Source organism: Athene noctua, chromosome 27, assembly GCF_965140245.1.
Source record: "Athene noctua chromosome 27, bAthNoc1.hap1.1, whole genome shotgun sequence".
NCBI classification, from domain to species: Eukaryota; Metazoa; Chordata; class Aves; order Strigiformes; family Strigidae; genus Athene; species Athene noctua.
Window position 1 is genome coordinate 7,575,328 of NC_134063.1, and position 22,235 is coordinate 7,597,562.

At 65.0% G+C, this 22,235-nt stretch overlaps 2 protein-coding genes across 3 annotated transcripts; one reads left to right on the forward strand and one right to left on the reverse strand.

Moving 5' to 3' along the window:
* The first annotated feature begins 120 nt into the window (after positions 1-120).
* Positions 121-12,364, forward strand: TMEM259 (transmembrane protein 259). Of its 2 annotated transcripts, none has more exons than XM_074927802.1 (11): positions 121-897; positions 3,008-3,274; positions 3,576-3,744; positions 6,772-6,882; positions 8,169-8,291; positions 8,581-8,681; positions 9,360-9,417; positions 9,698-9,781; positions 10,178-10,310; positions 10,660-10,759; positions 11,546-12,364. In XM_074927802.1, exons 1-11 carry the CDS (start codon positions 664-666, stop codon positions 12,356-12,358), a joined length of 2,193 nt encoding a protein of 730 aa, XP_074783903.1. In that variant the 5' UTR covers positions 121-663; the 3' UTR covers positions 12,359-12,364. The 2 variants fall into 2 exon arrangements, with proteins under 2 accessions (XP_074783903.1, XP_074783904.1); XM_074927803.1 differs by having other exon boundaries at positions 3,576-3,690.
* Positions 12,365-14,285: 1,921 nt separating this feature from the next.
* GRIN3B (glutamate ionotropic receptor NMDA type subunit 3B) lies at positions 14,286-20,649 on the reverse strand. Its single transcript, XM_074927801.1, has 9 exons — positions 20,206-20,649; positions 18,401-18,999; positions 16,928-17,978; positions 16,440-16,585; positions 16,168-16,283; positions 15,860-16,011; positions 15,616-15,780; positions 14,728-14,795; positions 14,286-14,606 (listed from the first exon to the last, which is right to left on the reverse strand). The coding sequence occupies exons 1-9, from the start codon at positions 20,647-20,649 to the stop codon at positions 14,315-14,317; spliced, it is 3,033 nt and encodes a 1,010-aa protein (XP_074783902.1). The 3' UTR covers positions 14,286-14,314.
* Between the last annotated feature and the right edge of the window lie 1,586 nt (positions 20,650-22,235).

Genomic DNA, 22,235 nt, shown 5'->3' on the forward strand with positions numbered 1-22,235 from the left:
CCTAGCGCGGTGCATGACGGGACAGTCACTACTTTGCATCCCTGGGCGGGGCGGGGGCGCGGCTTGTCCTCCACCGTCCCAGGGTTCCCCGCGGCCGCTCGCGCAGGCGCGTTGCCGCCGTCGTCCGTGCCGGCGGAGGAAGATGGCGGCGGCGCGCTGAGGGGCCGGGGCCGGGCCGCTCTGACCGCGCCGCGCCAGGACCGGCCGAGGCGCCCGCCGCGCTCCGGGCCGCGCCGGTAACGGGCCTCCCATGGCCGCGGGGCCGGCCCAGGAGCCGCGTCCCCGCTGGGCCTGCTCGGGCCGCGCCGCTCCCGGGCCCCGCCGAGGCAGCGGCTCGCTGACCCCCGGGGCCTGGCCTGGGCCCCGCCGGGCCTGACCCGCCGTCCGCTCGGGAGGCGACTGCGCGCAGGAGGCCGGGCCGGGCCCGGGGCGGCGGACCCTGAGGAGAGCGGGACGGGGGTAGCGCCCGCCCGGCGCCCCGCACCGAGCGGCGCCCGGCCCGGGGCCTCTCCCCGGTCTCCCGGAGGCCGCGCTTGACCCTCGCCCCGCGTCCCCCTCCGGGGCGGCCGCCCGGCCCCAGGCCCGCTGTGCGGAGGAGGAACGGCTCCTCCGGCCCAGGTCAGCACCGCCAGCGCCCTTCGGCTCCCGGCCGCCGGCACCAGGATGTCCGAGAACCAGCCGAACGCCAACAACCACCACCCGGCCAACAACACCGGGGGCGGCGGGGCTGCCGCGGGGAACAACCGGGGCGTCCGCAATCCCAACCTCAACCAGAACCCCTTGATCAATGTGCGCGATCGCCTCTTCCACGCGCTCTTCTTCAAGATGGCAGTGACCTACGCTCGCCTCTTCCCGCCCTCCTTCCGCCGCGTCTTCGAGTTCTTTGTCCTCCTCAAGGTGAGGGGCAGCTTTTCGGGGGCTTTATGGCGAGGAGCGGACGCTCCTCTCAGTAGCCTGCGGTCAGGCGCTAAGGCATAAATTTCCGTACAAACACAAAACTTGGCTCTGCCAGAGGTCACGGCCTGTGTTTGGGTCACCTCCCCCAGGCTGTCCGCTGAGCTCCCACGGGCCGCTCTTCTGGGAGAAGGACGTGAATAGTTGTAACGATCTGTGGTGCCCCGCGCGCCGTCAGAGCTCTGGCACCGGGTCTGGAAATGAAGAGAAAAATCTCTGAGCCAGCTCACGGGGCAGCCGGGCTGGTGTGGGTCAGGCCCAGGGATGTGCGTGTGAAAGATTTGTGGTTCTGTGTCCAAGCAGTCGCTGGTTTGGGATTTATCGCATATGTGAGAGACTTGACGGTGGGAGTCTTGTTTTCCAGACATTTTACCCCATTTTAACCCCATTTCTTTTCAGCAGTCAGCACCCTCGGCTGTGCCCGCGCACTGTCACGCTTCTACGCAACAGGGTGAAAACCCTCCTGTGTTCTTGTTGGGGCGGGTGCAGGACTGACCCGCAGAGGGGCCCGTCGGAGCCCGCGGGGTGAACTGCCCGTAGGCTAAATCCGGCCCCGCGGCTTCCAGGGCACACGCTGACACGTCTGGTCAGCACCAGTGTGGGAAATCGGAGAAAGGGGAAGGGACAACAGGAGCTTGGTGCATGACGACAGGGTGCTTCTGCTCTCAGTTTCTAAAATTCAGCTGCTTAAAGCAAGAAAACATTTAGGACAACTTGTCTCATACTGCACATAGACTTTTTCCTCCCCAGAAACGTTCAGGGTTTTCTCAGCTCTCTTTTTTTCCCCGTTGTGTAACTGGATAGGGACAGGGAGAGTGGGACAGGGATGGTGCTGACGGCGAGGCTGTGGGGCAGAGCGAGTGGCTCGGCAGTAGCGGTTCTTGCTGCTGTCTGCTCTTGATCACAGCGCTCCCGAGGAGCGGGAGCGTTCACAGGGCGTCCGCAGAGAAGAGCCCGCTCCTGCCCGCAGGGTTGGGAGGCAGCCAGGCTCCAGCCTGGTCTCGGCTCTGGGCGCGGGCTGGTGGTGGGAGGTGAAGTCGGAGGCCGTGGCCCTGCTGCTCACGGAGCCCTGACGCCGCTCGTGGCTCGGCTCCTCCTGCGTCGAGGGAGCGTTTCTGCTTCACCTCCCCTGGCGCCTTCCTGTGCCGCTCCTCTGCAGCCGAGGTGTTTACCGGTCTGTTTATTCACAGCAAATAGGTCAGGAGCGATATGTAGCGAGGACAGGTGGGTTAATTAGGAATGAGCATCTTAACGCAGCTGGAAGGTGCGTGTACAAAGCTCAGCTGTAGCACTTACTGTGCCGGCGTTTCTTGGAGCTTTCAGCTCTGAACTTTGGACAGCGTTGGGTAACGCTGTGATAGATTTATTATCTTCACGGTAGGGAACGGATTTTAATAGTCCACTTACTTTTGCTGTGGCTTTATAGCTGCTCCTCAGGGAGAGCCAGGGCGAGGGAGTGGCGATGCTCCGCGGGCGCAGCGCCGACTGCTGGGCCTGGAGCTGGCGGTTCTGCCGCGCGCTGGCGTGTCCTGCTCCATGGTGCGTCGTCTTTTGTTGAGGCTGGCTTTATTCTGCCTTTGTAAAGGTGGGCAGCCTCCAACGGGAGACGCTTTGTGCTGAGGAGGGAGCGGCTGAAGGCCACGGATGTGTTTCTGTTTCTTTCCGTGTGCTCCGGAGCCCCGCCACGCGCCGGAGCTGCGTCTGGTCGGTTTGTGGGGCTGGGGGGGGGGGGTTGCTGGGGCCCGCGTGGGCTCTGCTTCCAGCAGGACACGCGTTCTGCACAGGTCTCCGTGGCAGCAGAGGAGGGTGTTCTTGCTGCTGGCTTTGGTGTCTTCCCCTGTTGATGCTGAAATTGCCTGGTTCTGGGCTGTTGTTGATGCAGAGACCACCGGGGTTGGGAAGCATAAAACCTCTTGTCCACTCGCAAATCCGTTTGTCCGGATTAATCCGGTGACTTTATGGGCGAAGAAGAGATGGTTAAAACTGGGGAGTCTATAAGCAGGCCAGGGCTGGTTGGGCTGATGGCCTCTGCTCTGTTTCTTGCTGCGTGTAGGCTCTCTTCGTGCTCTTCATCCTGGCTTACATCCACATCGCCTTCTCCCGCTCGCCCATTAACTGCCTGGAGCACGTGCGAGACAAATGGCCCCGCGACGGCATCTTGCGGGTGGAAATCCAGCGCAACTCGAGCCGAGCCCCCATCTTCCTGCAGTTCTGTGGGGTTGAGAAGTTCCCAGGAATGGTGGTTGAATCCACAGCGGAGGAAGAGGAGGAGGAAGAGGAGGAAATGACTGTGGATATGTTTGAAAACAGCTCTATCAAGGTAAGGACGCGTCCCCTGGGCACCCAGGAGATGGGAACCCGGGGGTCGGTTTGGGGAGAATTAAACCATTTCACAGTCCCTCTGTGATCCCTCGGTCACCCGGAAACTGGGCGTGTTCCTTGGCTTTTCCTGAATCTCCACGTTAGTGTCTGATGGGTTAAGATGGAAATTAAAGCCCGAGAGTGGCCTCTCGTGTCCTTTCGGCGGCGGGGCCTTCGCTGGGGGCACGGGGGGAGCGCAGGAGGCGGCGGGAGCTGGAGCCGCTGCTGACGTGACTTTCCCGGCGGCGGTTTTCCCACAGTTTGAGCTGGATATCGAGCCCAGGGTGTTCCTCAAGCCATCCCGGGTGAGCAGCACCGAGGCGCTGACCCACAACGAAAGCCAGGAGTTCTCGTTTAGCGAAGCAGCCGCTAAAGGTATGCAGCCTCTGCGGGAGACTGTGTCCGAGTTTGAGATGCTAGCCAGAGCAGGTAAAGACCGCTAACGCCGCGACCCGGCCCTCCCTGCCCCTGCCCCGCACCCCTGCACGTCCTTTCCTTCTGCCTTCTCTGGGCATGTCTGTGGTAACCCGAAATGTCTCCCCTGGCGCGTTCACCGGTGGTTAATCTCGTCAATACTAACAGCAGATCCACAAGATCTTTCCTGTGGCGGAGGGAGGCTGGGACTCGGGGGTCGTCTGGACTGTAAAATTTGCTGAAGCCTCATGGTCTGGCCTTGAGTTTCTGCCGTGATCGGTGCCAGGTGTCTCAGGTGAACGTGAACCTCCCTCCTCTGAGCTGTCCTCTTGAGATCACAGAACCAGAGAACAGTTTGGCTTGGAAGGGGCCTTAAAGCCACCCAGTGCCACCCCCTGCCCGGGGCAGGGCCACCTTCCCCCAGCCCAGGTTGCCCAAAGCCCCGTCCAGCCTGGCCTTGAGCCCTGCCAGGGAGGGGGCAGCCACAGCTTCTCTGGGCAGCCTGTGCCAGGGCCTCACCCCCCGCACAGGGGAGAGTTTCTTCCTGATACCTGATCTGAATCTCCCCTCTGTCAGTTTAAAACTGACCCCTCGTCCTATCCCTCCCCCTTCCCTGCAGCCCCTTTCAGCCCTGGGGGGCCGCTCTAAGGTCTCCCCGAAGCCTTCTCTCCTCCAGTTGGGGGGAACTCTCCCAGCCTGTCCTCACGGGGGGGTGAGTCCTGCAGGGATCCCACTGACAGCGCACGTTCCTCCCTGTATTAGCAGGGTTTGGGCTGGATTTTGGGTCTTTGAGTCAACACCGGTACTTGGAACAGCTAATTAATCCTGAAAGCCACCGAACGAGTTTTAGTGGATTGCGAGATAGAGCGTTGCTGTTCTGCATTGTTCAGATATCGTCCTGCTTTATCCCTCCCCTTGTTCCAGCATGACTTAAGCTGCTAATAATGTCTCATGAACTCCAGAGGGAGATTTAGTGGCTTTTTATTATTCAAAATGGAATTCCAGTGTTGGAAAACTTCTGTTTCTAGGGGTTAGGGCAGGAAACCTATTAAAATGTATTTATGTTGAAACACGGGAATTGGATTCTTAGTTAATTTGCCTTTTTCACCTACACTTTTACCCCTGGAAAGACTGGAATTCTCTGCTCTTCAGAAGCACTGGGTGTTGTGGCCGGGGAGGACTGTGAGACTGGGCGCTGCAGCGGCACGTTCCCGTGGTTCTACTTGATGCTGACCCAGAACTCATTAGTCCTGAATTTAAGGTCATTAAGTCACATAAGACTAGAAAACAGTAAATATTTTTGGTGTGATCCCTTTATTAATAGTTGCCTGAGTTCTGTAGGGGTCAGGTTGTGTGTGCTGACGGGCTGTGCTGAGCGCCGGGTTGGAGATGGTCCAGCAGCGTGGCGGGAGGGAGGATCCTGCTGCCTCCCGACGTAATTAAAACATTCATCTCCTCAAACGGGTCCCAAATCCCCGCATACCTGGCTTTATTGGTTTTGTCCAGGTTTCTTGTGTTACAAGTACCCCAAACTTGATGTTTAGACAGAATATTTTACCGTGGAAGAGTGTTTTCTGATACAAAGGATATTCAAACACTCTTTGCCATTTGAGCTTAAAGCCATTTTATAGTGGAAACAAAAGCTGAAACAAACACAGCAGCCTGCGTTTGCTGCCCGAGAAGTGGGATCCGAGGCGGGGAGGTGGGCTCTTCCGTCGCTGATGTGTCGCTGTAAGTCAGAAGAGACAGGTACATTCCTTTTAACTCCTCTGCTGTGTCGTTGTGAGACGCCCGACAGCCGCCTCCCCTCGCCTCTTGCAGGATGCGCTGTGACAGCTTGAGAGTCGGGGATTAAATTGCTTGGCTCTGACTTAGCAGGAGGTTTTGTCCTTTCAAAGATGATGTAGCAAAAAGCATCTTTGAAACTTTCTTCAAAAAAAAAACCAAACCCTAAACAGGGAAACTTCAGGTACCGCCACGCCTGAAGGTTTTGGAAAGTTCCATGTTTTTGGGAAGGCGCAGCCACTCCTGCCTTGAGCTTTGAGGTTCGTGGCTGCGGCAGTGGCCGGTCTCCTGAGAAGCGCAGTGCTCGTGCCCTCCGTTTACTTGGTATTCGGCAGGTGTGTCCTGGTTTTGGCTGGGATAGAGTTAATTTGTTGTCTGAGTGGGGAGAATAGTGCTGTGTTTTGAGTTCGTTGTGGGCTTTGCTATGAGAGGAACGTTGATAAGACACCGATGTTTTCAGCTCGGCTCAGAAATCAAGGACTTCCCAGCTCCCCGTGTCCTGCCCGTGCGCAGCTGCACGACGAGCTGGGAGGGCGCGTGGCCAGAGCCCCGGACCCAGCCTGGCCGAGGGAACAGTCCCCAGCGCCCCCCTCACGCTCAGTGGGTGGAGGGGGGGGAGCTGCTCGCTCGCTCCTCCGGGATTGTGGTTTCTGGATTTTCCCTTCTCTGGGTTCTCTGCCTGGGAACAGGCTGGGCGTCGGTTGGCGGGTGGTGAGCGATCACAGTGTGCATCACTCGGCTGTATATTCTATAATTACTATCCATTTCATTTTATTTCAATGATTAAATTGTTGGTATCTCAACCTATGAGTCTCCTTACCTTCACCCCTCCAGTTCCACCCCATCCCCCGGGAGGCTGCGTGGGGTTTGCCTGCCGGGCGGGTTTAACCCCCACAAGGTATAAAGTTGCATTTTCCTGCTGTTTCCTCAAGAACCCAGAAAGCAGAAATTGAAGAGAACAAGAACGAGTGCTCTGGGGCTCGCCAGGCAAAGATGGGGGCAGATGCTTGACAGAGCTTGGAGCCGCTGCCCTGAAGCTTTCCCAAAAGTTTCACATTAGGGACTGATGTCAAGGGAACGGGCTGCAATTTCAAAGAATTTGTATTGATTTGTCTTTAATTGAAGGAAGCCTAGAGGCCGTGTTTGCAACTGATTCTCTTTTCAAGAATGTGGTGGGAGGGAGGGAGGGAATCCAGAGGTGCTGTTTCTCCTGGGTTTGCAAGCCCTGCTGTTGAGTCTCCTCGCCCTCTCCCGCAGTGTGGCCGCAGGAGGAGTACATCGTGGAGTACTCGCTGGAGTACGGGTTCCTGCGCCTCTCGCAGAGCACGCGGCAGCGCCTCAGCATCCCGGTCATGGTGGTGACGCTGGGTGAGTCGGGAGGGTCGTGGTGGTGGCGCTGGGTGAGTCGGGAGGGTCGTGGTGGTGGCGCTGGGTGAGTCGGGAGGGACGTGGTGGTGGCGCTGGGTGAGTCGGTCCCAGCACGCTCTGGGGCGGGGGGCAGCGCTCTGCAGGTCCCCCCGCACCCCTCTGCAGTCCTGTGGGGACTGTTTGTAACAGGTGATGGCTCCCACTTTCCACCTGGGAGAACTTTATGGAGCCCTTATGGCTTTAGTAGGTCACTCCTGTCCCAGCGCGGTCCCGGGGTGGTGGAGCCTGGTCTGGCCAGCGCAGTTTTCTCGGGGAGGGAGGACCTGAAGGTCCGGGCTCGGGGCAGCAGCAGCGCCGGGTTGGAGCCGCAGCGAGCGGGGCTGCTCGGCGCCGACTCAGCGGCCTTTGTGCCCCTTCCCCTTCACCCACATCTGCTCCATTAAAACCTGCCCAAGTCAGGAGTGTGGTCCCAAACCTCCTCCTCATGCCTGTGAACTTAACTGGCTGTATGAGCTGTCGGTGCAGCAGTCAGCCTGGATCTCATGACCCACCCTAGTCAAACTGAGCTACAGCTGGGCTGGAGTATGAAGCAGTTTAGCTAATGGGCAGTTTCCATGGTAAAAGTCAATTTACTGACCTGGGTTTTCCAATTCAGCTACACAAATTCCTTCAAAAGTATCCTAGTAATTTACAAAAAAATTATTTGTGTTCACGCTTCCTGTTTTGCTTAGGTTTGGGTTGTTTTTACAAGCTGGTGTGCGGTGGAATGCAGTTCCAGCTTCAGGAGAGGAGTGGAGGAGCCGTTAGTGCCCAGAGCCCTGGGGAGGTGTTTGCGTGTCCTTTGCTGAGGGGGGTGATGGGCCCCAGCAGGGTCATGCCAAGGCCAGCTGGTGGCTAAAAAGTCTTGGCCTGGCCCTCTTGAGCCTTCCCAGAACTTGCTTCTCTGGGACATTAGCTGGGGCGAGCTTAGGGAGATAGTCCGAGCCTAGAAGGCAAATTCCCTTTGTGCCTGTGCCAGCAGTGAGTGTGACAGCCCTGGTGTAATTCGTGGGGCCTGACTGACATGAGCATTTTGACAGCGTGGCCACATTTGTCGGGGTGTGACATTTTCCCTCCCGGTCCTGCCCGATTTAGTTGGACAGCCAAAGGTCTGAGCACAGACACAGCTCTGTTGGCAGCTGTGTCCTTTGGAGTTGGGAGAAGACTGGGTGCTGGCCCTGGGCGTTTGCCTCGCTGCCCCCGTGGCTGGTGTGAACAATCTGAACAGGTTTTTGTCTCCTCTCTAGATCCAACCAGGGATCAGTGCTTTGGGGACAGGTTCAGTCGCCTGTTGCTGGATGAGTTCCTGGGTTACGATGACATCCTGATGTCAAGTGTCAAAGCTTTAGCTGAAAATGAAGAAAACAAAGGTAAGGCTTGGAGGAATGGCTCTCAGCCGTTTTTCCTCCGGATGCATGAAGATCATCTTCTGACTATTGATTAATCCCCAGTGCAGGGATCGGTTCCCTGCGTTGTGTAGAGATGTTATTGTGAAGGACAAAACGAAACGAGCCTGAGGCGAGAGGTGTCAGCAGATGTGATCTGCAGCCGTATCGCACTGCGTGACAGCGAGGGTGCTGCTGGCAGGGCTGTCGCCGTTCTTGGCGTGCGGGTTAATCACACTGAGCTCGTGTGTTTGTGCTGGGTTCTTTTCTCCAGGTTTCCTCCGCAATGTGGTGTCTGGGGAGCACTACCGCTTCGTCAGCATGTGGATGGCCAGGACTTCCTACCTGGCAGCCTTTGTCATCATGGTCATATTTGTAAGTCGGCCGGAGCTGGGTGTTGGGCGCTGAGCCGGGCGCTGGCCAGCCCGTGTTTGTAGGAGCCCAGGCCTGAGCTCTCCCCGCCTTTCAGAGCTGATGGAGGGCGAGATTCTACTCTGGGGGGGTTTAATGTGGGTTCTTAAAGTCCTAACAGTGAGACAAACAGGAGCTGAACCAGACTCCCAAAAGGGACATTCAGGTTAGAGAGGCTCCGGGTGTGGTTAAAGCACTCAGGGTGCAGCAGTTTGTCCTCTGAGGCGGTTAAGACCAGCCCTAACTAATCTGCCAGGAGTGATCAAGTCTCCTGTGACTGTGTGAGACGAGGTGGTTGCAGATAAGTATTAGAGAAGATCCCGGGTGTAACTGAGCCTGTGTTCGTAGCCTTGGGTGACGGTCTCCTGTGGTGTGTGACCGTCCCCGGTGCAGCTCCTTGTGCTGGGCGACTGTTGGGCTGGGACAGGCAGAAACCCCCTCCCAGCTCTGCTGCTGCTCTTTGGTTTGGCCCCTGCTCAGGTATTCAGGTTCGGTCTCTACAAACAGATTACTAATTCACTGCACCAAGGTGAATTGCTGGGTGCGCGGAGCTCTCGCTCCCCGGGCAGCGGGTCTGTGTCTCTGGGGGCTGCGGGACGTGCCGGCGGGGCTCTAACGCCGGCCCCTGTTCTCGTGTTTCAGACTCTCTCTGTCTCGATGCTGTTGCGCTACTCACACCACCAGATCTTTGTCTTCATCGGTAAGGATTTTCCCGAGGGGTTTCGGGGGTGCTGGTCGCGGGAGCTCCCGCGCAGTCTGTCCTGTGTACGCTGCTGGCTGCTGTTGAGGAGGGACCCGTGTGTGGCTGCGCAGGGGACGGGCCCCGTCCCCCATCCCTGTGCTTGCGAGAGCTGTTCTGTCTCTCAACGAGGGACGGGGTTAGGGTGGGCTTCACCCTGCTGAGCGGGGAGCAACGTGGGGGCAGAGGGTTCTGTGGCCCCGCGTCCACTTTGGGTCACCGTGTGCTTTCCTCCTTGCAGTTGACCTGTTGCAGATGCTGGAGATGAACATGACCATTGCGTTCCCTGCGGCTCCGCTCCTCACTGTCATTCTGGCTCTAGTAGGTGAGGACGTTAACTCCCTGCCTGGGCCCCGCAGCGAGTCCCTCCGGGCTCCGGGGGAAGTGTAATTCCCTGCTCTGGCCTGGCCACGGCAGGTGGTTGGTGCCTCTGCTCGTCACGAGGTGGAAGGCTCTGGAATCTGATGGCACAGTGAGCTGCATTGTCCTTCTGGGTCCCCTGGGAGAGCAGCTCGTTTGGAAATCGCTTAAACTGGGGCTTTATCTGTCCCTTTAGTTCATTGCAGCTTCACGCCTCTGTGCCCACGTTGCATTAGCACGGTTTGAATTTAAAACACAACCCACAGAACCCGCGGGGGCCGCGCGGGGGCCGCGTCTGCCCCTCGCCGCCGCCTTCCCCGCGCTCCGCCCGCGGGCTGCTGAGCTCGGCCCCTTCCCGCAGGCATGGAGGCCATCATGTCCGAGTTCTTCAACGACACCACAACTGCCTTCTACATCATCCTCATCGTCTGGCTGGCTGACCAGTACGACGCCATCTGCTGCCACACCAACACGAGCAAGAGGCACTGGCTCAGGTGGGAGCCGGCGGGGATCCCCTTCCGCTGCCTGCGCAAAGGCGGCTCCGGCTCCTCTCCAGCCCCCCGGGGGGGGGCTTCCCCCCGCCCCGAGCCGCAGCCGGTCCCGTGGGACCTGCCCTGCATGTCGTAGGGTCCGAAGCGCAGTCTCTTCGCTTTGGGCCTCACGCCCGGCTCTGGAGCGTCGCCCCAGGCCTCTGCGTGCCCGCTGGTTTGTGCTAATTACCCGTTAATGGGACTCTGCAGCCCCAGCACAGCGCCCGGCTGGGGATGGACTTGGGGCTAGAAGGAAGCTCACGTTTGTCCTGTCCATTTGGTGTACCCTGATACTTACTGCTTTTCTGTCCAGGTTCTTCTATCTGTACCACTTTGCCTTCTACGCCTACCACTACCGGTTCAACGGGCAGTACAGCAGCCTGGCGCTCGTCACCTCGTGGCTCTTCATCCAGGTGAGCAGCTGCCGCGTGCAGGCAGGGGCAGGGGGGGATTCCTGGGACCCCCGTCCCGCTCGTTCCGCCCGCCCCAGAGGGCTCTGCCCGCCCGCGCTTCAAACTGCTGCAGTGCTGAGGGCTCGCCCTGGCTGTGCCGTCAAAAAGTGAGGGAAATCAGCTGCAGTTTGGGCTTTATCAAACGTCTTTGCAAGCTGGGTTTGAGTAGTGAACTTTCTTTATGTCAGTGATTGAAATGGAACGGCAGGAGGTGGCTGTCGAACAGCAGGATGTTTGGGTCGCTGGCTGAAACCCAGCCGCGTGGCTGCCGGTGCGCTGGTGTCAGGTGGGTTGTGGAAGGCGTTGGGGGGCCTTCTGCCACTGAGCATCTCCCGTGCGGAGGCTGAGGAGTTGGTCAGGTCTGGGCAGTGAAGGTGCTGCCGAGACCAGCTCCAGACCGACGTCTCAACGTTGTGTGTGTCTCTGGCTGCTGCCCTGCCCCTTCCTCTGCTGCAGGATGCGGACGGGCGCTGAGGTGGGCCAGAGAAGTGCCTTTATCCTTCTCGTTCTCGGCCCTTAAAAGGGAGGAGGGGTTGTTCTCCGTTGCCTGTCTTCGGAAACTATGAAAGCTCTGACAGCCGCTTGCAGGAATCGCAGTAGAAGGGATAAACCTTTCCAGAATTTCCCATAACCCCTCAGCTGTCAGCGGCCGAGTTGTGCAGTCGCTGGCTTTGCACGGCTGGCTAAGGAACGTCTGGGCTCGCGGCCCCGGCCCGGTGAGTGACCCCTTCCCTTTGCCTTCTCTAGCACTCCATGATTTACTTCTTCCACCACTACGAGCTGCCGGCCATCCTGCAGCAGATCCGGATCCAGGAGATGCTGCTGCAGAACCAGCAGGTGGGCCAGGGCACCCAGACCACGCTCCAGGACAACCTCAACAACAACACTACAGCTGCCCCCGTCGACGGGGGGGGCCGCCGGCCCCACCTGCCCGCTGGCCCCTCAGCTGAGAGCGGTGGCCCGGCCACCCTGACTCCTGGCGAGGCCTCCAGCGTCCTCGCCGCTGCCACGGCGGCTTCTGTCGGGAGCGACCTGAACTGGGTAGCCGAGACGGCCGCCATCGTCACAGAAGCCTCGTTTCTCTCCGACCTGAGCACGACCCTGCTGGAGCCGGCCGCGGTGCACGAAGCCGTGGCCAACGGTGGCCCTCAGGATGCCGCCTCCGGTTTGGTCGCCCGCATCAGGGTCAGCAGCGACCACCCGCAGACGGCCGTGGGCTCCATCACCATCGAGGTCACTTCAGCCTCTGTGGTGGCTGCAGCAGAAGCCCCCCCCGCCGCAGAGCCCCCGGTCCCGCTGCCAGAGGTGGCCACCGGCCCCAGCCTGTCCCCCCCCGAGCAGACTGAGCCCCCCCCGGGCTCCCGGGGCCGCGCAGACGCCAGCGGCAAGGACTGCGCCGGCATGGCAGAGCCCCCCCCCGCCCCCCCGGGGTCGGACGGACGCTCGGGGGGGGCTCTGGGGGGCCGGGGGCAGAGCAGCCCCTGCCCCGCGCCGGCGGAGAGCGACGGCGCGCCCAGGTCCAGGCCTTGCCCGGAGCCGGACTCGAGGAGCCTGTCCTGAGCCCCTGCCCGGGCCAACCCCGCTGCCGTTCCGTTTGGTACTGGTTCTCACTTCACCATCCTCCTTAACCCACCGCGTCCTCCTCGGGGGGCCGGGGCAGGGGGCCGCGAGGCCACCGCAGGGGAGGGACGAGGCGCTCGCCCCCCCAAGCCCCGCTCTCGCCTCGGTGCCCCCGGCCTTCCCTCGCCCCCCGGCCCCGCTTTGCCCCCGGCGCCGATCACGAGCTGATTTGGGACGGAGCACACGTGTGCGCGGCGGCCGCGCAGGAACGGGGAGCGCGTGTGCGGATCGCCCCCCCGGGAGCCCCGGAGCCCTGGCGAACTTTCCCTCTCCCCGTGGGTCCGAGGAGCTCGAGCCCTTCCCACATCTGCTCCGCCCGGGCAGTAACCAAAGCAGAACCTGCGGGTCACTCCGGTTTGTTCTGTCCTTGGACGTCCCCGGCCCCCCGGGTTTGGGGGCGGAAGCCGCCGGGTCCAGGTTGGAGCTTCCAGCCCCGGAGCGACGCGGCTGCTGGGGGGCAGCGGGGCCCGTCCCCCCCCCCCGAGAGGCGCCGTCCCTTCTGCCGCTGCCCCCTGCCAGCGCCGCGGGCCCTCGGCCCCGTCGGTGCCTGCGGCCGCCGTGACCTGGAGCCCCCGGCCCGGGCAGCCGGGCTCGGTAATAAACCGCTGCTGGGAACCGCTCTGCCGTGTCGCTGTCTGTGGAGACCGGGGGGGCGCGGGGGGGGCTCCTCGGTGCCTCGGCCCTTCCCTGGGACACGGTTCCTTTGGGATCAGCCCGGGAGGTCCCTCAGCAAGGAACCAAAGCAAGGCCGGGACGCTCCGGGCCCTTCGCCCTCGCCCCCCCAGCAGAGGAGCTGAGCCCGGGGCAGCACCGGGAGGGGCCGCGGGGGCAATTCCCGCTGCAGGGGGGCGCTGGACGAGTGTCCCCCAGCCCAGACCCACCCCTCGGGGGGCTCTTGCACCCGTTTCCCCCAGCAAAGGGTCTCCACGGCGGCACCGCCCCGGCTTGGAGCCCCCCGCTTCACTTTCTCACCCGCTCAGGTGCCCCCCCCGCCCTTTTTTCTTTTATTTTTTTTTTTTCTTTCTTTGTCTCAAGAAGCCCCGGGTGTTGCTCTGGGGACGGGGAGAGCCCCTTGGTGACCGGGGTGTCAGAGCCTGCGGCCAGCCGGGGGCGCCAGGAGTACCCTGGGCTTTGAGAGCGGGTGGGTGGGAGGGGAAGGGGGGGGGCCCACGAACCAAATGATTTGCTGAGTGAAGAGTAGAGTTCATTCTGTTTAATTAATGTACAAAATGTGTTTGTATATAATAATAAATATTCTCTCTAACAGCTGCTGTGGTGCCCTGCGGGCGGTTGTGCTGGTTCCTGCCGCAGGTCGAGGTGTGAGGGGACGCTCGGCCCTGGGGGTGCCCCTGCCCCCTCCTGGGGTGCCAGCGGCCCCCCCCTTCCTCCTCCTCGGAGGGGCAGGGGCAGGGCAGGGGGGGCACACACACCCCTCCCGGACCCGACGGGGGGTTCGGCAGGGAGGGGAGGTCGTGGCCGTGCCCTGACCCCGCTGCCCTCCCGGAGGGGGCTGAGAACGGGCGGGGGCCGCCCCCCCCTCACGCCGTCCGCCCGAGGAAGACTCAGTCTGTGGTTTGGGGGGGCTCTGCGATCAGCCCGGCTTTGCTGCCCGGGAGCCGCCTCGCCTGCCGGGAGTCTCGGCCTCCTCCTCCTCCTCCTCCTCAGGGCTGGGGGGGCGGCGTGTGCCTGCGGAGGAGGGGGGGGGTTACCCTGGCCCCCAGCTCTGGAAGCGAAAGCGCAGACTTTATTTTTCCTCCATCAGCTTTATTTACACGGTTTAAAACCAGCGCCGCTGCCGCCGGGGCCCCCCCCAGAACCAACACCCCCCCCCCGAGGCTGCACCGTAAGCCCCCGGTGCCGGGGCGGGTCTGGGGTGAGCGCTGCCCCCGGCCCGTGTCACCTCCCGTCGCGGGGCTCCGGCGGGGTCCGCCCGCTCCGCGTCGCGGCCACCAGCTCGCTCCTCCGCAGCAGCGCCAGGCGCAGCTGGTCCCGCAGCCCCCGGATCTTCTCCTCCAGCTCCCGCAGCTCGCTCTCGCCGGCCGCCCCGTCCGGGGGCCGCAGCGCCCGCCCGTTCCTGGGGGGCCCCGGGGACCCCTCGCCCTCGGGGGGGGCTTTGTCCAGCTGGAAGCGCACCCGGCGCGGCTCCTTCCGCAGGGCGCCCCAGGGCTGCCCCGCCGGGGGGTCGCAGCTTTTCGGGGAGGGGGAGGAGGGTTGAGCAGGGACTGGGGGCCCCTCCCGTGCCCCCCCGGGATGGTGGGGGGGAGGAGGAGGAGGAGGGGAGCGGGGCAGGCGCCCAGCCCCGGCCCTACCTCTGCTCCAGGCTCAGCCTCTGGCGGTTCTGCTCCTCCGTGCCCGTGTTCAGAGCCCGGTGGATTTTCTGCGGGGAGCAGGGGAAGAGTGAGATGGGGGTGACGGTCCTGGGGTGATACGGGGGGGTGACAGGCCTGGGGCTAAGGGGGGGTGACGGTCCTGGGGTGATACGGGGGGGTGACAGGCCTGGGGCTAAGGGGGGGGTGACGGTCCTGGGGTGATACGGGGGGGTGACAGGCCTGGGGCTAAAGGGGGGTGACGGTCCTGGGGTGATACGGGGGGGTGACAGGCCTGGGGCTAAGGGGGGGTGACGGTCCTGGGGTGATACGGGGGGGGTGACAGGCCTGGGGCTAAAGGGGGGTGACGGTCCTGGGGTGATACGGGAGGTGACAGGCCTGGGGCTAAGGGGGGGTGACGGTCCTGGGGTGATACGGGGGGGTGACGGTCCTGGGGTGATACGGGGGGGTGACAGGCCTGGGGCTAAAGGGGGGTGACGGTCCTGGGGTGATACGGGAGGTGACAGGCCTGGGGCTAAGGGGGGGGTGACGGTCCTGGGGTGATACGGGGGGGTGACAGGCCTGGGGCTAAAGGGGGGTGACGGTCCTGGGGTGATACGGGGGGGTGACAGGCCTGGGGCTAAGGGGGGGTGACGGTCCTGGGGTGATACGGGGGGGGTGACAGGCCTGGGGCTAAAGGGGGGTGACGGTCCTGGGGTGATACGGGAGGTGACAGGCCTGGGGCTAAGGGGGGGGTGACGGTCCTGGGGTGATACGGGGGGGTGACAGGCCTGGGGCTAAGGGGGGGTGACGGTGCAGGGCCAAGGCTGTGCGAGGGAAGCGGGAGCAGGGGCATGGAGGGGGGGGGCGCTGGGGCAGCCCCTTCCCCACCTGGCTCGTGTGCAGCCAGTAGTTGAATTTCTTCTTGCGCTTGATGCGGGGCAGGACGAGGCGGTAGAAGACGTGTTCGCCCAGCGAGGTGAGCAGGGAGCCGCTGAGCCCGATGCAGAGCAGCACGAAGAGCCCCGAGAAGTGGTAGATGCCCATCTGCAGGGTCTGCGGGGAGGGGGGGCGGGGTTGGCTGGGCTGGGGGGGGGTGTCAGACCCCCCGAGCCCCGCGCCCGGCCGCCCGCACCTCCGTGACGGCGAAGACGCGCTTGCCGCAGGGAACCATCTTGTACCACTTGTCGTGCAGGAGGTCGATGAACCCGGCCGACTTGTAGCGGCTGATGAACTCGGAGATGTTGGAGGTCAGCGGCGAGTTCTGGGGGAGGCCGATGCCGTAGCCTGGCCCCCGCGGGGTGGGAGTGGGGGGAGAGAATGGCAGCGTTGGGGCGAGGAGGGGGCTCTCCTCCCCTGCACAGCCCCGGCCTGAGCACACGCGTGTGTACGCACAAGCGCACACACACACGCAGCCCCCCACCCGCCATGGCCCCCCCAAACCTTCAATGGCGAAGGGTTTGCCCACGGTGAGCAGTTTGCAGTCGGAGTCGATGGAGACCTCGTAGTCCAGCAGCGACTTGTCCATGATGAAGGCGTTGAGCTTGGGGGGCTCCGTCCTGCACCAACGCAGGGGGACCCTCAGGGATGCGGCTGCCCCCCCCCTCCCCTGCGTGGGGGCGGGAAACCTCTGTGTGCGCAGGGTGGGGGTGCCCAGGCTGCAGGGAAAGGCGATGTCCGCCCCGGGAGGGGTACAGGAGGGGACCCCCCCTCACTTGAGCATGGTGACGCCGGCGGGGGTGGTGGGGACGTTGTAGCGCCGCATGTACTCGTGCATCTCGGGGAAGCTCTTCTGGATGTACTCCTCGGCGCTGCTCTCCCACACCGTGCCGAAGCGGAAGCCCTGCGAGGGGTGATGCAGCTGGAAGGAGGCACCAGAGCATCAGCACCCCCTGCCCCGGCGGGAGCAGCCCCGGCCCCCCCGGGAACACGGCCCCAAGCCCTGAGCACGCACAGCCCTGGGCAGGGGGGGGGTCTGGGCAGCCTGGGGAGATGCAGCAGCTCTCGCAGGCAAAGAGCCCCCCCGGCAAGGGCAGCCTCAGCGTGACCCCAGCCTGCTTCTCCCCCGCCCAGGGGCTGAGCCAGGATTAACCGCCAGGGTGGGGGGACACAAAGCTTCTGGGGGGGCCGGGAAGAGCCTCGGGAGGGGCTGCGCTGCAGGAGCGGGACCGGGGAGACCTCCCGCGCTCGGACACTCTCCTACCTTCGGGTCGTGGATGCCCGAGAGCTCCTCAAAGGTCTTGTCCCCCACCATGACGGCCGCGAGGTTGGCCGTGTAGCTGGAGAGCACCAGGAGGCAGAAGATGGCCCAGAGGTTCATGAGGAAGCGGCCAGTGCAGCACTTGGGCGTCTTGCTGGACACGGTGCGCCCAAAGAGGATGGCGTAGCAGAGGTTGAGGGCTGAGGAGTAGGAGAAGATCTTCATGCGGTTGCGGCCGTGGGGGGTCATGCCGTAGGGGCTCTTCCACTCGTACAGGGTGAGGAAGAGTGCCGTCATGTGCAGGGCCACGAAGACGCCCACCCACATGGTCCAGTGCAAGGGCCACATGAAGGCCCCGATGGGCGACGCCGTGTCCTTGGTCCTCACCAGGATGCCCAGGCTGGTGGAGAAGAAGGGGCTGGTGAAGTCGATGACTTTGCTACGCGCCGAGTTGATGCTGAAGGAGGTGACGGCCATGTGGGCCGTGCCGCTGAGCAAGTCCCCCACCAGCCCCGTCCAGCGCCCGTTCTTCCAGGCCCCGTATTTCCCATCGCCCACGATGTAGAGCTCGAAGTCGAAGGGCACGTCCTCGGCCAGCTTCTCCAGCAGGTCGATGCAGTACCCGTAGCAGCACTTCTTGTACGCCCGCGGCACCGAGCCGTTGTCGGCGCCGAGCTCCTCGAAGAGGGCGTCCAGCACGGCCGAGTCGTTGGTGCCAGGGTCCAGGCAGAGCTGCCCGGCCGGGCAGCTCCCGTCCTCATCCACCTCCCTGGTGAAGACGAAGGGGTGCTCCACCAGCGTCACCACCCGCAGCCTCGCACGGGCCCCCCCGGCCCCCTCGCCGGGGCTCTTGCGCCGACGGTGGCTCTGCCACGCGCCCTCCTCCAGCTCCAGCTTGCCGTGCCACCAGGTCCCCACCGTCACCCAGGTGGGGTCCCCCCGCGAGTCCCGCTGCAGGCTCCAGACGCGGTACCGCTGCTCCGGGCGCACCAGCGCCGCGTTCTCGACGCGCACGGGCCCTGTCCGGCCGTGGAAGGACGTGTTGGCCAGGAACCTGGCGGGGGGGGAGTTGTCACAGCTCCAGTGTCACCGGGAGGAGCGATGGGCCGCGGGACGGGGCTGGGGGCCGGGAGCAGGACGTGCCCGCTGGGCACAGAGCGGCAGGGAGGAGCAGCAGGATCCGGCCCCGCTGCCCTGCAGCCCGCTGTGCCGGCAGGGCCAAGTGTTATCAATATTTATAGAGCAACCGTGCTCGGGCAGCGTCAGGGAGATCTGAAGTGACACGTCACCCCCATGCAGGCGGCACAGATCGCGTCCCAGGGACCGGGGGGAGCCGAGCCCCACGGCGGCGGCCGATTGCCCCGAGTACCCCAGCCCTGCCCTCACCCCGTCCCGGGGCTGGGGCACGGCCCCCCCAGGCACACCCATACGATGGAGCCGGGGTGGGGAAAGGGGCACCCACAGCCCCTCACTTACCGGGAGAGGAATTGCCCCGAGGTCTCGCTGCCCGCCTGGCGCCTGTCGTCGCAGTTCACCATCGTCTGCAGCAGAGCCAGGTCGGGGCGCGCGCGGGCGGCGCTGGCGATGCCCCGAGACACCAACTCCACCATGTCCTGGATGAAGAGCTCCAGCGGCGGCCGGTTGACCTCCCCGTAGGCCAACAGCCCCAGGGGCAGCCCCTCGGTCTGCAGCTCGCCGGCGCTGAGCGGGGAGCCCAGCATCCAGTGAAACTCCTGCGGCAGCAGCCCCAGCTCCTCGGCCGCCCCGAAGACGAGCCGAGCGCGCCGCAGGTCGCAGCCGAGCACCAGCACGGGGCTGGAGAGGGCCCTGAGGCGCTCCCCGTGCTGCCGGAGGGACCGGGTGGCCCTGGGCTCGTCCAGGTAGCCGAGGTCCAGGACGGTGCGGAGGGAGAGCTGGGAGCGGCGGGCCCAGAGGCCGAGGAAGCCGGAGACGTCCCAGGGGCGGCAGAGCACCAGGCTGGTCTCCTGCCAGTCGTTGGCCCGCAGGACGCTCACCACCACGTCCACCAGCGTCTCCAGAGAGCTCTGCCGGTCCATGTGCAAGTGGAAAGGGCTCTGCCGACACAGAGGGGTTGTGGCTGTGCCCCTGCCCCGCTCCTGCCGGCGGGACCAGCCCAGAGGCAGCACCAGACGTGGTTCCTCGCACCCTGGAGCCACCCCGCGCTCCCTGCCTGGGTGGATGGTTCCCCCCGCCTGGTGTTGGCCCTGCAGCCCCCATGAGCCAGAGGGTCACCGAGGGACCAGAGGAAGAGCCCAGGGAGGAGACCCCCCCCGCCGTGGGACCCCCGGCTGGGCAGGCACGAGGGTTCGTCACCCCCGGGCAGCGGGTTGGGCAGCCCCTGCCCTGGCACGGGGGAAGGCGCTGCCCCAGCGCCCGCAGCTGCCACCACGAGCAGAGGGTGACACGGCCTGCGGGTGTCCGGCGCCTGCCCGGGGTCAGCGCACACACGGAGGGGCCCGAATGCCACCGAGGGAGAAATTCAGCCCCAGGGACACAGGGCCGGGGCAGGTCCCGGCTTGGCAGGGTTTGGGCTGTGAAACGTGGCACCGGCGCGAACAGACGCCGCTCACGGGGCTGAACCGGGCGGCACAAGGGACCGCGGGGACCCGGAGCCAGGGAACGACCCCGGGGCCCTTCCCGGGCCCGATCGGGGTCGGGACTGGGGCTGGGGGGGCGCGGGGCGGCCGGAGGAGCCAGGGAAGTTGCCGTGGAGTGGGAGCTGGGATGGGGCTGGGATAGAGCTGGGCAGGGGCCAGGAGAGAGATGAGATGGGGCTGGGATGGAGCCAGGATAGAGCTGGGATGGAGGATGGGATAGAGCCAGGATGGGGCTGGAATAGGGGCCAGGAGGGGGCTGGGATGGAGCTGCGATGGGGCCAGGATGGAGCCAGGATGGGGCCCGAGATGAGGCTGGGATAGACCCAGGGTGGGGGCAGGACAAACCCGGGATGGGGGTGGGATGGAGCCGGGATGCAGCAAGGACGAGGCGCTGGGCTAGAGCCGGGATTGGGGCGAGCTGGGACTGAGCTGGGACTGAGCTGGGACTGAGCTGGGACTGAGCTGGGAGCGGGACCCGCGGGATAGAGCCGGGATGAGGATCGGGACGGGAGGCGGGATGCAGCCGGGGGGGGGAAGCGGGGGGGGAACCCCGGGATGGAGCCGGGATGCAGCAAGGACGAGGCGCTGGGCTAGAGCCGGGATCAGAGCCGGGGTGGGGGGCGGGATGGAGCCGGAGCGGGTCCCCCCCGGTGCGGGTCCTACCTGCGCTCGGAAGGGCAGCGGCCCGCGGCCGTCGAGGAGGCTGACGACGGGGACCTGGAGGGCGGCGGCGAGGAAATCGAGCTGGAGCAGCTCCCGGCGGGAGCGGGGCAGCGCCAGGACGGCGGCCGCGCCGCGGCCCCCCAGCGCCCCGCAGAGCCACCGCGCCAGCGAGCGGGGGTCCCGCACCGCCGGGGCGCCCGCCACCACCTCCAGGCTGAGGTTGTGGGGCAGCGCCGCCCCCCCGGGCCCCCCCCCGGGGCTCCCCCCGGTGCCGGTGCCCGCGGCTCTCAGCAGCGCGGCGCGGAGCCGGGCGCGGCCGGGCGGCAGCAGCGCTCCGAGGCGCACGGCGGGGCCGGGGCGGGCCGGGACGCGGCAGGGCTGCGGGTGCCCCCCCGCCGCCCCCAGCGCCGCCGCCAGCAGCCAGAGCGCCCGCAGCCCCGCCATGGGCCCCGCCGCCGGCCCCGCCGCTCTGCGCCCCGCCGGGGCGGGCCGGGGGCGGGCGCGGCTCCGGGCGGGCGGGGCGGCAGCGCCCACCGGGACCGGCCCCCGCCCGGCCCCGCAGCCCGCGTGTGCGGGCAGGGACGGGCAGGGACCCCCCGCGCTCCCCGCGGGCAGCGCCCGCCCCGTCCCCGAGCCGAGCGGGAGAGCCGGGGGGGGCCCCCGCACCCCCGGCCCCGGTGTGTGGCGGCGGGAACGGGCCCACGCCGCGCCGGGTACCCCGCTCCGTCCCCGCACCCCCCCTGCCGCGGGAGGGCTGCGACCGTGGGGTCCCCCGGGAGGGAACACGAGGGGCCCCGGCCAGGAACCCCCGCGGTTCCCAGGGGCTCCCGGTGCCTTTGGATGGGACCTTCCTCCTCCTCCTCCTCCTCCTCGGGCCGGATCCCCGCCGCCCCCCGCGCTGGGAAGAGGCTCCCGGGGCGGTCGCTGAGCCGGACTCGGAGCTGTAAACTTCCCCCCCCGCCCCGGTAAAGCCCACGACCGGATCCCCCCATCCCTCCGCAGTCAGACGCAGCCCCAGAACGGGGGTCCCGGGGCCGGTCCCGCCGCGTGGGGAGGGGGCGAAGGCCTCGCGCTGCCGCCGCAGGAGGGACGGGGGGGAGTGGGGGGTGTCACCCTCCCCATCTGCACCAGGGACACTGAGGCCCGGCCCGGGGGCTCCTCGCTCCCTCCCGGGAGCGCAAACAGCGGCTGCCAGGGAGACGAAGAGCCTCTGCTAAATTAATAAGAAAAATAAAGCGAGTAATGGAGCCAAAGACCAGCTGGCACGAAGTATCGATCACCAGAGAAATGTAATGAGTCAGAGCTAATGAATTCCCCTGCGGAGATGGGCCCGGAGCGGGGGGGGGGGCGTCAGAGCAAACCTGCCAGGGCCGGGGCGCGCCGGCAGCCCCGGGTCGGGGGGCGCTGGTCCCCCCCCGGCGCAGGGTCCCGAGCAGCCCCTTCCCCCGGGGCAAACGCGGGGCAGCACCCACGGCCCCGCGCAGGAGCTGGGAGGGGGGGCAACAGCCCCTTGGCATGAAACAGCCCCCCCAAGCCCGGGTGCCCCCTCCGGCTCTGCCCCAGGGCAGCGCCCCGGCGCGAACCCCACTGGGGGGACTGGGAGAGGGCGCGGGGGAACTGGGGGGGCCCCGGGGCTCTCCCGGGGGTGGGACGCGCTCCCGTGTCCCCGCGGAGCGGCAGGAGCAGCCGCTCATTAAGTTAAAAGCTTTCCCCGGGGCGCTGGCAGGAGCGGGGCCTTGGCCGCACCGGAGGGCAGCTACAGCAACGGCGCCCACCGCGGGGGGGTGCGGGGGGGTGCGGGGGACCCCCTCCAGACCCGGGGCAACCCGCGGGGCGAAGGGGAGAGAGCAGCCGCCTCCCCCGGGTGGGGAATCGCCGTCCTGTGCCGGGGGGACGCGGTGGTGGGTTACGGGCGAGGAGTTAAAAGAAAACCCTCAGGCATCTTTCACTATAAAAAACAAATCTTTTATGTAAAAAATAAACCTAAACAAAACCCACAACCCCCGCTGCCGTGCTTGTGACAATACAAA

Bases quoted from the DNA above. Each gene is read 5' to 3' on its own strand.
- GRIN3B (XM_074927801.1), bottom strand. From the start codon at position 20,649: ATGGCGGGGCTGCGGGCGCTCTGGCTGCTGGCGGCGGCGCTGGGGGCG. The intron at 16,284-16,439 runs GTGAGGGGGGGT...GCGTTGGTGCAG, and splicing joins GCCGGCGTCACCATGCTCAA to GACGGAGCCCCCCAAGCTCA. The intron at 14,607-14,727 runs GTAGGGCCGGGG...CTCCCCGAAAAG, and splicing joins AGGCTGAGCCTGGAGCAGAG to CTGCGACCCCCCGGCGGGGC.
- TMEM259 (XM_074927802.1), top strand. From the start codon at position 664: ATGTCCGAGAACCAGCCGAACGCCAACAACCACCACCCGGCCAACAAC. The intron at 898-3,007 runs GTGAGGGGCAGC...TGCTGCGTGTAG, and splicing joins AGTTCTTTGTCCTCCTCAAG to GCTCTCTTCGTGCTCTTCAT. The intron at 10,311-10,659 runs GTGGGAGCCGGC...TTTTCTGTCCAG, and splicing joins AGCAAGAGGCACTGGCTCAG to GTTCTTCTATCTGTACCACT.